General features: G+C 36.0%; 1 protein-coding gene across 2 annotated transcripts; it reads right to left on the bottom strand.

Moving 5' to 3' along the window:
* Positions 1–458: 458 nt before the first annotated feature.
* LOC109098937 (matrix remodeling-associated protein 8-like) lies at positions 459–15,692 on the bottom strand. Of its 2 annotated transcripts, none has more exons than XM_019112488.2 (10): positions 15,437–15,692; positions 11,087–11,113; positions 10,082–10,384; positions 9,649–9,750; positions 7,559–8,026; positions 2,570–2,731; positions 2,261–2,312; positions 2,088–2,170; positions 1,932–2,006; positions 459–1,810 (listed from the first exon to the last, which is right to left on the bottom strand). In XM_019112488.2, exons 1-10 carry the CDS (start codon positions 15,498–15,500, stop codon positions 1,785–1,787), a joined length of 1,362 nt encoding a protein of 453 aa, XP_018968033.1. In that variant the 5' UTR covers positions 15,501–15,692; the 3' UTR covers positions 459–1,784. The 2 variants fall into 2 exon arrangements, with proteins under 2 accessions (XP_018968033.1, XP_018968032.1); XM_019112487.2 differs by having other exon boundaries at positions 2,261–2,318; positions 15,437–15,691.
* Positions 15,693–16,587: the final 895 nt, after the last annotated feature.

Consider the following 16,587-nt stretch of genomic DNA (forward strand, 5'->3'; position numbering starts at 1 on the left):
CCAGTATCAAAACCCTTGAATTTGTTTAAGCATCATAAATCTTTTACATTATAGGCACATACGCCTACAATTGTGAACTGAAAAAATACCACCGATATCATGCAAAAGATAATCTAGAGGTTACAATGTGTTTATTTTATTTCTGTTTTGAATTTGAATGAGAGAACTGAAAATTAAATCATCAATAATTAAACTGCATCGGGATGGGAATGATAAAGTATCCATTATGTGTATCGAAAGCATTGTGCTCTACCCAGCAAATTCCATTTGCAACCTTAATCAGTGGTATTAACACATTCTTATCTGGAGCCTGTGAGGAATTTAAAAGGGTGACTGAGTGTCATACAATCATTATACTGGGCAAAAGCATTGCTTCAGTTTCACCAAAATAATCAGTACACATTACATAACATTGATTTGAGCAAAAGAAATGTATGCATCTATCATATTCATAGCCATGCTATTAAAATTCAATTATTTGTATGTTGTACATGTACCTTGATGCATTTGCATCAGTTTCACACTTAACTGTTTGACCTCAAATTAACTCAAAGCTGCAAATATGGATGAAAGCAAATACATTAAACGCTAGAATATTCAAATAAACGGTGACAACGGCAAGTAGTAAGGTTTGTAACATGAGAAAAGTAAGCATGAAAATATACAAATGATAACATGAAAAAGTTGATAACAGAGATAGCATAACAGGATACAAAAACTGTAATAGAATATGTTATACATTAAATGAAATGTAGCTTTTTAGTTGTAACACAGTTAGTGATGGGAATAAATATCAAAAGGAAAAAAAAAAAACTTATTTAAATGGGTTTATAATATTATGATGACTTACAGTATGAAATATTTTGGCTAAGCTGACTGTGCTCTCATACACCAATAAGAATGTAGACTTTAATTTTCTACTTAACATTTATCATGTTTAAAACTGTTATACAAAACCAGCATATAAAATTCAGAATTGAGTCTGGGCTAAATTATACAGAGACAGATCAACATTTTAAGCAAATTACACTTGACCTAGCAAGGTTATTAAAACAGACCTTTTAATAATCATGCTGTTCATATAACACAGTAAAGGTATTCAGATGCTTGCATTAAAGTATGTTTATGAATTGTAGCTTTCAAAAAGCACAGCTTAAACCTACTGAGAAAAAAAAAAACATGAACAAAGCATTAAAAATGCATTTTGTGATGTAGCAATAACTTCTGCAATATTTGTACCATACAGCTGTGGACTTTTAATTACAAAATCATATAAAACTGCAAAGCTATTTTGATTCCACAATGAATAAGAAGGTTCTTCCTCACATAAAGCTTCTGAGCTAGCATTTCATGTCAAAGCCTCTGCAAGGCCTCATCCTTACATAGCCCAAATCTCACACCAGTATAAAAACATTCTGACACTCAAGACACATTATTCTGGGTGTGTATAATTCTCACTCATAAAGTGTGTGGCAGCATTGGGCAAATTCAGTAAAAAAAATGCAGACTATCTTCTTGCATTTTTAAGATTTTTGCTTGTTGTTTTAGTGCTCTGAAACAGTTGTCAAAAATACTGCTGTTGAGACTCTGGTGCTTCCTGCAAGCTTCACAAGAGCAAAAAATATGAAGCATCTTAAGTCAGGAAAAAACTATACAACTGTGTCTTTCTCTCCTTTTCACTTATATCCTTGCCATATTGTCACTCTCCACATTTCATTCTTCATCCCAAAGTCACCCAAGTTTGACCAAATCTGCCCCTGGACCAGCCAGTGGCAAAGTACCTCTTATTTCCAAGAAGGCTTCTCCATCTCTGCAGACAAAAAAGTTAAAGAGAGAGAATTTGTGAATTTTGATTTAAAAGAAGTCTCCTCACTGAGGCTGCATTTATTTGTTTCTAAATACATTAAAACAATCACAACCAATGATTTTACCTCTGTCCAGGTCAATGGCTTTTGGGGAGCAAAGTTTGGACATTTCCGCTTCCTTCAGAAGATTGTTCTTGTAGTCTGCAGAGAGAAACAGAAATACATTTGTCCAAGTCTTTTCATGGGTGGTGCATTTTGAGAGGAAATATGAGGTAAACTCACCCAGTTTCGTCTCCTCTTGGTTGCTTGACTTCACATCTGTGATGCTTCGCTCACATTCTTTCTTAACACATGATGTGTGGCCCCTAGATATATGACAAATATTGACAGCTGATGCTTTATGCATACAGTAACTAATGTTCACAGATGGCGTTTTAACATCAGTGAGTACTCACACATACGTCACCGTTGGCAGAGGAGGGCTTTCGACTTTTCGTGGATCAAAATCTAGGCCTATGTTTAAAAAACAAAACAAAACAAATGCAATGCAAATTTTAAATCAAGTACAGTGTACATAATATTTGAGCACACACATGTCATATATTGATACATGTTATATATAACTATATGGTTGAAAGACACTTCTGAAGTGCCACAAAGAAACCATTTTAACCACAGTTACATTTAGGCAACTGAAATATAATTATATGACATTTTAGAGGAATAAAATGCAAAACGACAGATACAAAGGACTGATAAAAGACCTTGTCTTTTCCGGTGACACGTCAGGAGAATGATAGCCAACACAACAAGGGCCAGTAGGAGGAGAATTGCCAGGATGTAGCCCAGCTGCTGCAGGAAGTGATTCCTTTGCTCTGGCAAGATGACGTTGATTACATGTGGCGGCACTTCTACCATATTGGTGTCTAAAAGAAAAGACGATAAATTATATATATTGACGAGTTTTGCATTGAACTTGATTGCTTTTTGCCATTTTTAGTAACCACCAGAGGGCCCTGTGCTACTTTTAAAGACTTATGCTACACATAATCTTTTGCAGTGAAAAAGCACTCATGAAGGAGAGATATTACAGATTTAATCATAATCTAATTTCATGTCCTCTAAGAAATGAGACCAATATCGCCTATGCTCCGGAGCTATTTATTTGGCGTCACATCAGCTTACATAGTCTATAAAATAAATGACATAAAAGAAATACTACATAAAAAAAAGTATATTTTCGACAAAACAAAGATTAACCTGTTATAAAACATAATACATTTTCCAGTGAAAAATAATTGAAACACCAAACTCCAGGAAAGAAAAAGAAAGAAAGAAATATACAAAGCCGGTAATTAACAAATATTCACAAGAGCTGGATTCATAAGGATATCTACAGCATGTCTTTCCCTTTTCATTGGTCTTCTCCTTGGATATTTTCATCTTTCTTGCACTGCAACTTGTAAGGACTTGACCCTCAGCTAAAGACAACTGAAGAAGCAGTATAGAGAGATCTGGTATTAGGGCAAAACAGATGTTGAAGGTGAGAGAGTGCATTGCTTGTTTCTGGAGTTCAAAACATTGTACTGGCAACACCAAGGTCATGGGATTGATTCAAAGAAAATACACACACTGATAAATGTGTACCTCGAATGCATTCTAAGTGGCTTTGGACAAAAATATCAAATGTGTGAATGTGCACTTGTTTATTTTAATTGCACTCTGAATTCTGCGAGAAAGACCGGAAACTGCCACGTGTTTTCGGGCTAGAATTCGATTTTTTTTTTCCTGGCAGGAATGAAAAAATGGCTTTAAATAAGAAGAGTGGTGGAAAACAGAAAGATGATTGTGGGAATTGGGGAGGTTCTATGTGGTCCATTTTACTGAATGACATTGCCATTTTGCTTCCCCGGGAAAATTTAATAAATCAAATAAATAAAAACCAAAGTTGCACCACTTCTTCAACGATAGAGACATAATAAAGACACACAGCTTAAAATGATGACAGTAGATGACAAAATACTGTATGATATCATAAGTCTTAGAAGAGTAGTGTTATTAGATGTGGAAAATCGCACAGAGACTATTATGTTTGGACCTGGACCTGAATATCTGAGAGAGATTCTTGCTTCTTAATGTCTTAGTGCCATGAAGTTGTTATATTATTATTTAAAGCTTTCTAGAAACGTCTTACAGAAAACGCCCAAAATTTTGAATAGCAATATATATAAAATTTTATTCATTACCATGAAAAAAATAATAATAGTGGTAATATTTACATCAGACCACTACAAATAACAAATGTTTTTAATGAAATCTTTCTAATGTACCCACCACTTTCTGTGAAAACAAGCAAATTCTGCCTACTACTGTGTTCAAACATACCCATTAAGTAATTGTAAGCTGTGAAAAGCAGCGGCTGCCCTATAATCTTATCATATATGTTTGAACCCAGAGCACTCAGGGGAATGCAGGCTAATATTGCAGGGTAGATTACTGTAATCAGTAACAGCTGAAGGATCCTCTACCCTCATTTTTCAGAAGACCTCATAAAAAGGCCAGATATGACTATTTACTGGCAGACAAGATTTCTGTCACAAATCTTTGCCTTGAATAAAAAGCATTTTTACTAAAATGGCTACTACATAATTTCAAAACACATTCATTTCTGTATCTTTCTCCTCAGTTAAAACACAAACAGGCTTCTCCACAAAAGTAGTTCCATAAGAGTGATTTATGGTTATTATGCAAAGATGTGTTTGCTTAGCTCCAGACTTCCCTTGCATGTTCGTGTTGTAAATAATAATAATAATAATAATAATAATAAAATGCAAAAAAGCAATGAAACATCTCCCAGATCTTGAGAAGCAGTCTTTCCTCTTGTTCATGAACTGATGTCTCCATGAATAGCTGTGTTTATGGAGATGTTGAGTTTGGGCTCATGATGAAAGCTGAACATTTATGGGCCAAACAATCCAGAACAGGGCTTCCACGGGGACTTTGCTTGGACTGTCCTGCTTCTAAGACCATAGGGAAACATCAATATGCTCAAAGCTTGCAACTTTGCAGCTATATTGATATGCCAGATCCTGAGTGATTCATGTGATTAGAACCACCTGGTCTAAAATGGCTGAACTATAAGATGATAAACAGAATTATGAAAAGTCCAAAAAGGAAATGGTTTTATGTAATGGCTGAGCAGAATCCAGACAGTTGTCTTTTTCTTCATGCTTAAACAAGACAGAAGAAAGGACTGACACATTTTGGACGGCTTAAAAAAGGGTTGAGGGAAGGTTGAAGGGGGAATGAGGGAATGTTGAGGGTGGGCTGACCTAAACCCACAACAGTCTCCTCATGTTGAGCTCTAGCTACAGCTGGCCAGATGCTTTACAGATGAAGCAAACTTCCCTTTTCCTGCAGATAAACAAGACGCTGTCCAAAAAAACTCCAGAAAGGATGCAGACGGAGGGTAAAAAAGAGAAAACTATGTAGTAAGAAGTGAGAAAGAAAGCGACACAGGCAAGATCAACATATAGATCAACAGAAAATTAAAGAAACAGAAGAAGGGAAATGGAATGCACAAGGGAGGAGACACAAATCATGAAAGAAACCAAGAAAGAAAGACTGAAAGAAAAAATAGGCAGATTAAGTCAAACCACAAAGCTATTTAGCAACAGTTAAAAGAGAAAAAGTGAAAGCTTAGAAAATGAATAGACTGCCAATTTGTATGACATTTGTAAACAGTCTGCACAAAATACAACACAACAAAATATAGCTAGGGGAGTTGAGGAAATTTGATGCTTTAAAGGAACAATTCACCTAAAAAATAACATTTGGTCATTAGTTGGTCATCAAAGTACCACATGCTTCTTTTACAGCTTCTTCTTCTTCCTGCTGCTTCAGTCTTTTGTCACTGATTATCTTCCCCTTTAACGAGCTGAACCACTGCAACTGGGTCACTGGAACCTAACATCTCATGAATGAATCAGCCAGACCAGTGTGAACCAGACTGACCAATTCATCAAAAAGGATAATTAAAAGAATGTTTCAAAATGATTCAAAAGAATGAATCAAATGACTCAAAAGTATGATTACTTGATCACATCTACTCATCTCACAAATAGGCAATGGTGAGCATTGTTGTTCAGTGAATAACGACTTCAATTTTAGTTTGTTCTGAATACAAATGTGTCATAAGGCTTCATAAAACTTGGAATATAGTGCACACTGCACACATTGTTTAGACTATTTATTTTATTTTATTTGTAATTTTTTGTTGTTGTTGTTGTTTTTATTTTATTTTTATTTTTTTTTACAAAATCTGAATGTGCTTTTACAGCCTTTTTATAGATCTACATCAAAAACAAACCCATCTGTCGCTTTTTTTTTTTGCCAGAATTTTTTTGTTGTTAGAAGAAAGTGTTTAGCGCTTTCCTTTCTAGCCTAAAAGTCTGTGGTTATCCACAAGATTCCACTGAGGTTTGTGTAGTCTAAGGTTAACATTCTCTTATTAGTGTTTTTTCTGCTGAATCCCCACCCGTCTTTCCCCCATTTCTCTTGTCTCTGTAAAAAATCATTAAAACTCATGCATCAGTTCCTCTCTGCCTCTTATATATTTCCTTCTTTTTTTATCCCCCAATTCACATCACCTACCTCCCTGTCTTATGCAGATAAAAAATGCTTTCGTATCCTCCTTTCCTCCTGTCTGCCTGGCAATACCTCAAAAGAAAACATATGGCTATTGAATGATCCGACCAGAACAAAACTCAAACTGAGAAAGCGAGCTGTTACAGTGGGCAAGGGAAAGGCGGTGGAATGCAAGTGAGAAAAAACAAGAGAAAAAGAAGTGTGCTTAAGGCAAAAGAAGAATAAGCTTTAAAAGAGAAATGCTGCATTTAAATGAATGTGAACGTGGCAACCCAGACAGCAGGGTAACCAGATCTGCAGACTTACCTCAGACTGTTTTAGGTCAGGATTTAAGTTCATGCCCTATTTTCTCATTTCTTTTTCTTCAATTTGTTTATCATTTAGTCAATAGAGATTACATTCATAAGACATAAAAGGGAGTCACAGGGTGGGTGGATGTTGTTTTCTTTGGCTCAATAAATGCTGACTAAGTAATACAAAACTCTTCTATAAAACAAGTGTAGACTATAGCAGTAATGAGTATCAACCCTTGCCTCTTTCTCTTGTGAATACAAGCAAATTACAAACCAAGAACAAATAAAGAAAAGCAAATTAAATTAGGAGAACTCCTTAGCCTGGGGCTCTAAGTTGCAAATATAGTAACCAACACATTTCTTCAGGAACATGCTGAAGATGCTCCAAGAAGGAAGTTCTTTTTTCTTTTATTTACTTCTACCTGTTTAAGTGGTCTGCACTGGCATTTATCCACATGCAACTTGAGTTGAGAGCCAATTCCGCTGACAACCATTTTAGACACACTTTATGACCTGCAGACATGCATTCAGAAGAAAACTATTTACTGGAATCTGTGGTGCAAACAAGTCATAATGCCAAAGCAGCAACAAGAACCCCTGACCGCAGCAACTATTCTGTGTGATAAATTGGGAGAATTCTGGAAAATCCCTTGTGTGCTGTGAAAGTGTAGTATATGATTAGTAAAAAGTTGAAATAAAGAAAGCTGAATAAATGAACCTTACTGAATTTATGCTTCTCATATTTGATCTCTTGATTCTCATAATGAATAGATTTTTATTATACATCACTGTTACTCTGGGTGTTTCTCTTACTTGGCTCTTCATTGGGAAGATATTGAGGTTCATCTGTGGGTTCCTGAGGGATCTGAGGGACCGGAGGCATCACGGTAAGCTGGAAGATGCGTCTCTCGTGCAGGCCGCAGTAGTGATGGTGGAGATGACAGGAGTATAGCCCCTGATCCAGGGGCTGGATGTCTGAGATGGTCAGGGAGAAATCTCCCTGCGAGAACGCTGTGGCAGAAATATTCATCTTTTGCTGAACAAACAGCGGTCCGTAGTGACGCCTCTCACCAGAAGCGTACAGGTCGATGAGCCGATCGGCACGGTCGTGTCGGACCCCTGGAGGTTGACGATCCCAGTGCACCACTTGTTGTTGGTCCTCCTGACTGTTGCCCTCTGTCCAGATGGGCCGGCGGTTAACGCAAGGGAGAGCCACCGTGCCGCCCACCAGAACTACAAACACTGCCTTCTGACCATCCCAAAACCGCCTCTCCTTACGTGCTGAGAGAAAACCCCAGCAACATGTATATATGAGTATGCATACATAATTACTGTTTAAAAGTAATTATTAAAATACATCTTTTTAAAAATGTATACTTTTATTCAGCAAGGATCCATTAAATTGATCTAACTGACATTAAAGACAGTCATAATGCTACAAAAAACGATATTCTATTATTATTATGGTTGCACTTTATTTTACAGTACGTGTACTTACATGTACTTATAGTGTACTTACGGTGTATTTATCTAAGAAAGTTCTGGTAATAAAAGGTAACTACATGGGGTAGGGTTAGGTTTAGGGGCAGGTTCAGGGTTAGTACCTAGGTATTACATAGTTATTGTAATTGCTAAAATAAGTACATAGTATGTACATGAGGAACAGGACTGTAAAATAAAGTACTACCATTATTATTTTTTTCAGTTTTTATTTATCAAAGAAAAAAATATGGTTTCTACAAAAATATTAAGCAGTATTTTTGACATTGTTTTTGACATTGATAATAATAAGAAATGTTACTTGAGCACCAAATTAGCAAGTCGATTTATGAAGGATCACTTTACACACAAAAATAGATTAAATTTGAAAATATATTAAAATAGAAAACAGTTATTTTAAACTGTAATATTACACACTCTCTATAAGAGTTTTCTTTTACTGTAAAAAAATAAGTGTCATTTTAACTGTACAATTTTGTAAAAACGCTACAAAAAAAAAAGTGTTAATAAGTTAACAGTAAGTTCCTGTACTATATACAGGGAAAAAAACTGTAAAAGATCTAACCAGACATTTCATGTAATTTTACAGTAAAATGCTGTTAATTTTACAGTTTTTAGAAATAAAAAGAGACAAATCAATGTATAATTTACAGTCAAAAACTGTAAACTGATATTCCCAGAATTCCCTGTGTGACGCTCCACATTTGAAAGTATTTTGTTTAAATAATCATGTTTTTTAATAGTTTTTTGTTATCAGTTGTACATTTGGGCTTTATGTTACATCTTCTGCTGTTTAATGAAAGTTTATTGAATTGTTTAAGTATAGTGTGTCACCATGATGGTGTTTTGTGTTTGCATGAATGACTTTGTGCACCTTCTATATATTAATATATAGTTCTGCTTGTGGCGAAGCTACTTGTGATGAGCTTTGATTCTTCATGTGGCTTTCTCTTTTACCACCTGCATTATTATGGTGGTTGTCAGTATGTAAAAGGTACAAAACAGATTTAATAGCAGTGTGCGTTGTTGAATTTACTGGTTTACATTAAAATTTTCTTGTTTGTAAATATCAGTTTTATACTGTAAAATTTACAGTTTTTGGCCGTAATGTGTTTTACAGTTTTTTCTGTATTTTTTACAAAAGTATTCTGGCAACCACAGCTGCCGTTTTCTTTTGCAAAGTTCCAAAGTTTTCTTTTCAAATGGTCACTCTCTATAAGAGTTTTCTTTTGCAAAGTTCCAAAGTTTTCTTTTCAAATGGTCTTCACATTCTTTCCATTCTTTAATCGGCAGCCAGTTCCTTATTTGGCATGAACTTAAACAGTATGATCAAGATGCAGCTTAAATGCCAAGAATAGCCAGACAAAAACCTCCTCTAAAATATATGAAGTAAATTTACCAACCTGATCTGGTGACATTGAGCTGAACTTTGATTGACTCATACAGATGGCAGTAATGATGATGCAGGTTACAGGAGTAGATTCCTTTGTCACTCATTGCAACATCTGTATGAACCCAGACAAAATGTATTAATTTAGAATCTAAAATCTAGAAAAGGAACATCAGAGCTTTGCCTGAAAATTCTGAAATTTGAAGGTTTTATACTGTAGGCCTTATGTAGTTTAAATACTTGAGAAGTTTGAATGGATTTGATGTTCCAAGGAATATAGCTGGTGGCTCCCAAAGCATTCTGTGTAGTTGTTAGGCAGTTGCTAAGGTATTCTTGGAGCTTACTGTGATGTTCTTTACAGAAAGACAGACTGATTGACTGGTGGCTGCTAAGGTTTTGAGGCTCATTTTCAGGGAGTTCCTTTGCATTGCCGAAAAGTATCTCACCTTTGATTACCAAAGAGAAGTTGCCATCCTTAAAAGCAGTCTTGGACATGTTAATGCGTCCCTGGTTGTAGCCGTTGTAGATGCGCTGGTCTCCAGCAGAAAACATGTCTATAACACGTTCCATTGCGTGGTCTGGGCCACTACGAAGTAAATCCCAGTGCACTACCCTTTGGCGATCCTTTAAGCGGTCTTGTGTCCACACCATTCGCTGACTATGGCACTGCAATTCCGCCTGAGATCCTTGCGGGGCGCTGATATTGTACGTGGCCACCACCACGCCACTGCCATCATTTTGGCCTAGCGCTGAAACACAAAGGGCCGGTTTCCCGGACACAGATTAGGCCTAATCATTGAAAAGCACTAATCATGTGTGATTACCCAAAGTAAATGGAGCAGCACTGCTGTTATCAACCATAAGTAGCCACAGCACCAGTAAACTGGTGTTTGAAGTAGCTACAGCGTTCTCAGTCATGCAGCTGCAGTTACCCTACTCTGTTCAAAAGTTTGGGGTCGGTAAGTTTATTCAATGTTTTTAAAAATAAGTATCTTATGCCCACAAAGACTGCATTTATTTGATCAAAAATATTGTAAAAACAGTAATATTGTGAAATAACTGTTTTCATTTTAAATATATTTTACAAATATAATTTTGGTTTATAAAAATACATTTTAGTACATTTATTATTATCTGTGTTGAAAACAGTTTTATGTGGAAAACTTTGCTAAAAAAAAAACAGAATTCTATAAAGAATAGAAAGTTCAAAGGAACAGCATTTATTAATTTTAAATGAAACAGAAATCAATTGTAACAGTGTGTTTGTCATTACTGTCACTTTTGATCTATTTATTGCATCCTTCTAAATTAGCGTTAATATCTTTTTTTAAGAAATCGTACCGACCTTAAACTTTTGAATGGTAGTGTATATTTTTGGATATTTATACTGTTAGGTAATATGTTCGGTACACTTTTGATTATATTTTTTAAGTTTTAAGTAATGTGCTTACCAGGGCTGAAGAGGAATGAAGCCAGAACTGTAAAATAAGCAAACAGAAAAACTAGTTCAAATTAAATATATAGGCCACCTCATGCTTTTCTTCCCACTGGGTTAAAGACAAGAGATGTACCATAAGGGATTTATCACTGTGTTTTTTAGAAATATCTGTTTAGACGATTAGCTCTGAAAAATCAACAGGCTGGGTGTTTTATGGCAAACTGGGCCTTGAAACTACCCACTGAGGGCTTCTGAGCACAATAAAACAATAGGTAGAATATGTGAAAAATACAGCAACACACAAAAAGATAAGAGAAACACGGTGATGGCCAGCCATGTACAGTAGGCTTCCCTGTTTGAATAACATTACTTTGTCAGCAAATATTTTGGGAAAATGAGCAGCACCAATATTATGCAGCCCTATGTCTGGAAGGACTCTTTATGGATGTTTGTATGAGTCTGTGACTATCCGGAATAAACACCTCTTTATATGTCTACAAGAAGAATCCAAACACTCCAGGCTAATAAAACACTACCTTGTAATCTCTGGTAAAATTTAGACTTTTAACTAGATAATACCTAAAGTTTTTTGTAAATTCAAATCAACCTTAAAGTGACAGTTCACAAAAAAAGAAAATAGGCCTACTGAAATTTGCCCTACAGTAGCTCTCTTTGACATGTTCATGAGATAAGTAACAATGTCTTTTTTGTGAACAAAACTGTCAGGTTTGGAACAACATGAGGGTAAGTAAATGATGACCACCATTATAATTTTATTAACTTTATGAATAAAGTAGTTGTATAATACCACAACATCCTCCATCAATAAGATCTTCTACAACAAAACAACCACCCCCTTAATAAAAAAGTAATAATATCTTCTCTACTACTCAACACAACAAAAAAAAAAATACGAGAGATTTATATAAAATCAATCTTAAAAAAACACATTAAAAATATTTTTTTTTACTTTTTTTCTATTCACACAACCCACAAGCTTAAAGAAACACAGTACAAAACACAAACAGTCCGTTGGATGAACAAGACACTTTAACATTTCACAACCGTGTGAAACACACTTAGCATTTCATGAAAATTCAGAGCAGTGTAGTTCTTTTTGCACAGCTGTCTTTAACAGCTGTGACCACCATTCAGATGACTTAACCACTGAAACAGTCAACGGTCAATGTCTGTACAATTATTTCCAAAGCAGTAGTTTCTCTGAAAGAGCAGACTGAAATATAATGCTTTTTTAGAGACTTTTACAATAAAGAAAGAAATTCAGTTAAGCTGCACAGTAATACTTCTTTTCACATGGGTTTTCGTCTCTGTATATGGTCTTTGAGGGTTGTTATGTCATAATGATTTTGTGTCAAATGAGAGAAAAAGAAATACTTTTGCGAATGTACAGCAAATCCTGAGGGCAATAGAAAGGATGTGTTAGAAGCTAGAGAAACCACAAACATCAGAGTGAAAGGCAGAGAAAGAGGAGGGAGAGTGTCAAGGGTTTGGAATCTGCTGAGGAAGCATTTTGAAATGCAACGACTTGTCCGTTTGCTATAGGCTATCCGTCTTTCATTCACATATGCACACTCATATTCACACAAACATGTTGAGGGCAAAACAGCACCTGCACATGAGACTGTAAACCTACAAAACTGCATCTGTCCTTCTATATCTTTTTTTCGTGTCCCAAAAAAAACAAACAATTCCGCACCAACTAACAACAATTAATCATTCCAAACCTGTATGACTTCAGTGAAACACAAAAGAAGATATTTTAAAGTGGTCATATGATGCGATTTCAGTTTTTCCTTTCTCTTTGGAGTGTAACAAGCTCTTGGTGCATAAAGAAGATCTGTAAAGTTGCAAAGACTAAAGTCTCAAATCCAAAGAGATATTCTTTATAAAAGTTAAGAGTCAACCACACCCTCCTAAAACGACTCGTTCTAACACCCACCCCCGCATCTCTGCGTCACTATGTGGGAAGATTTGCATAACGCCGCCCAAATGTTCATGCAAAGAAAGAGAGCGTGACTTTTATTCTCTCTGTTGCCGCTGCTGCCATGTTGTGGAGTCACTGTGTGTTTTGTCGTGAAAGCGAAACTACTTTGTTTGGCATTCCAAAAGAGGACACGACTAGAAATCAGTGGTTAAGTTGTATTTCAACACTGTTCCAGAACAATCCAACCCAAATATTCAGATCTGTGCTGTGCATTTTATGGAGGATGAGGACTGTTTCTTGAATCAGCAGCCTGTAATGCATCTGTGGCACAAAGGCTGTTTCTATAAAGTTGGGCAGTTCAAACTTTAAGAACAGTCTGGTGCTTCTGACTCACAGCCTGTAAGTACGTTTTTTATACTTAAATAATTTGCCGCTGGTGATTCAAACACGAGTTTTGAGCAGTAGAGTAGGCTTGTTGTTTGTTGTTTCTCAGATCACAAATGCAGACTTGGTTTTATGTTTATGCAGTGCGATACGCAACGCAATGCATAAAAAGACAGTATAAGTCATTATAATCAGTAATTATGTCCCCACTGTAATGGGTTTTATTTGTTTTGTCTCGTCTAGTGATGTCCGGATCGCGAACGAATCTTTCTATTTAACCGGATCTTCTTAGTGAACCGGTCGAACCAGTTCACCAAATCGAACTGAATCATTTGAAACAGTTTGCATCTCCAGTACGCACTAATCCACAAATAACTTAAGTTATTAAGTTTATAAACGTGCCTTAAACACCCTCTGACGTGAAATAAACCAATATCCAGAGTTATTCAGTTACTCCTAACAGTACACTGACTGAACTTCTAAAAGAGAACTGATGATGGGATGTGCACGAGCAGAGCAGCTGGACTGAGTCTCGTGCTGCTGGCCTGGGGGTATGTTAAGGGGCGTAACATTTCCGTCACACGCTTGAGGCATTTGGCCAATCACAACCTCGCTTTTTCAGAACGATGAGCATTGTAAAAATTGACGCAAAGGCAGGGCACAGAGGAGAAACAATATTGTACATTATATGGGAAATAATGTTTTTTTAACCTCAAACCGCATAAATACATTGCATTACTCCAAATACAAAAAATAATGTTATTTTTAGCACCATCATATGACCCCTTTAAAGAATGTTCTGGTCCAGAGTTGTTTGGACCAGAACATTCTTTAAAGGGGTCATATGATGGTGCTAAAAATAACATTATTTTTTGTATTTGGAGTAATGCAATGTATTTATGCGGTTTGAGGTTCAAAAAACATTATGTTTTTTTTTTCTAAAATTGATGAAACACAGCTTCAGAGGAACTGTATATAATTGAATAAGTAACTGTATTTTTAGTTATAAAATGCTTTCATAAATAGTCCTACACCTGAAATGAGGCTGCGTTCTTAATCTCATCCCAGCAGTAAACTCAAAGAAAACTGTTTGTCAAGCCTGGGTATTGGCCTTGTAACTGAGGATTGTTTACATGGGTTAAACTATAGGTGAGATTTCACTTTTGTTGTCTCACAAACCTGCTGAGTGCCACTGGGGCCTGTCTTAACTGACCAAAACTGGTTAATCATACGTTTACAATACTGACTCAATCTGTGATGAGTAGATCTGAATAATAAAACATCTACACTTGTTTTAAATAAAGCCTTATGCCATTGCTGTTTGTGTCCAGTGAATCACCCTGAATCACTCCTGAGTTCTAAATATGCAACTCTAGGTCCAATATGTTAGGTAAGGGGAATTTTCTTGATTCACTTGGTTTTCAGTGCAAAGATAATACAAAGAATAAGCTTCAGCTCTTTGTGAACCATCACTGGATCAGACATTTGAACAAGAAGAGAAAAACAAGGCTATCATGGACAAATATCTCATGCTCACCACCTGAATTCCCCTCTGCACAAAATAAAATTTCATACCACATCTAGCATTCACTCCACGGAATGTCCAGAAATATATTCATTTGCTTATTTTTCTTTTATGTGCTTAACTTTTGGTGATCATATCATGTTGGGAGCTGAAACTTCTCTTAGGGTTAGTTCAAAACAAAGACATCAGTTTTGGACACGAGTTTTGACATTTGGGTCTGGGTCTCAACAGTGCAAAATACATACTGAAAAACCATTACGTGACATTATAAAACTTTTAAACAGCGGAGAATATTTGCAAACATTTACAATGACTCTCTAGAGGCATGCAAAGATATAACCTACACTCAGGTGAGAGAAGAGACACATGCTATATACACAAACAACATTTAGCATTTAAAAAATCTGTTTAAATATAATAGACCGTCTTTATTTATTTGACCAATGTAAATAGAACCACAATAAAGCTTAAAGAACAACAGTAACTTTGTAGGTAAATCAGATACTCACGTTGAGCTAAGAAAAGCGCTCGAGCGCACAAGGGCACAGCCGAGTTCTTCATGTCCGATATCATCTTGGGTTATTCACTCTAAGATGTGTTGAAAGCAGTATAAAGCCGAATTTGCAGGTTTTATTCACCTAACACACTTCTGTCGCGAAGGAAGACTTGCTGTTTGTCGACCAGCGACATCAGCAGCAGTCCGCTCTACTGACCCACCTTCAGTAGCCTACTCTCTCTCTCTCTCTCTCTCTCTCTCCGCCTGGTCTGCCCACTTTAAACACGAACAACAATTAAACCACTGAGCTACTGTCTTTGTTCACATCCCTTAAGCCATCAGTGACGTGAAATAAAATGTATATTTGCTGATGACACAGTTTGCGCAGCAAATTTGAAAATGTAGCATAAAATTTTTGTAGCATAAAAATATATAAACTGGTCAGTTTTTTATTAAAAACTTATTTTGCATTTCACGACATGTTATTTTTTTTTTTAATATTTTACAGATTATCATTCAAGTTGCATGGCCAGATTCATATGTTGCCTATAGTGTAAGACCTGGTAATGATTAGTGAAGGTGGTCCCAGTTGCGGTTTTATCAGGGTGTTGGTGGTGTGTTTACAGGCGTTTCTCACAGCATGGTTATGAAACACAGTGCAGACTCAGCTCCCGCAATGAGCAATAAAACTCTAGGGGAGCAATCTTGATCAAGACAGCCTCATTCTCCTAAGAACCCAAAGTCGTCTGCCAGCAAAGAGAGTAGGACAACTGTATTTCTACAGTTAGGCTATTTTAGGCTATAAAGATGTGGAAGCAGATTCTAATCATTTCAGTAGTCATATTATAAATGCATGATATTGTCATTATTGATATAGCACATAGCCCATTTATTTCTGAACATTAAATTGCCTTTAGTGGGTTTTACATCTCGGCCTGCTCATATATGGGTTTACATAAAAATGATGATGATGGTGATGATGGAAACATAAATTGCATGACCACATCTCTTTATCAGCTGTACAAACAACATATTAAGTCAAAGATTTAATTTAAAAAAAGGTAGTTCTTTGCTTCCACCTTGTGGATTATTGTAATATTGCAATTTCACATTTGAAGATATCATTCATTCAGTTTCATAAATAAAATGGACGCATTTTGGCAG

The sequence above is a fragment of the Cyprinus carpio genome, chromosome A11, assembly GCF_018340385.1.
Source record: "Cyprinus carpio isolate SPL01 chromosome A11, ASM1834038v1, whole genome shotgun sequence".
NCBI classification, from domain to species: Eukaryota; Metazoa; Chordata; class Actinopteri; order Cypriniformes; family Cyprinidae; genus Cyprinus; species Cyprinus carpio.

Bases quoted from the DNA above. Each gene is read 5' to 3' on its own strand.
- LOC109098937 (XM_019112487.2), bottom strand. From the start codon at position 15,500: ATGATATCGGACATGAAGAACTCGGCTGTGCCCTTGTGCGCTCGAGCG. The intron at 8,027-9,648 runs GTTGGTAAATTT...GTTTTCTCTCAG, and splicing joins GCTCAATGTCACCAGATCAG to CACGTAAGGAGAGGCGGTTT. The intron at 1,811-1,931 runs GTAAAATCATTG...TTTTGTCTGCAG, and splicing joins AGCCATTGACCTGGACAGAG to AGATGGAGAAGCCTTCTTGG.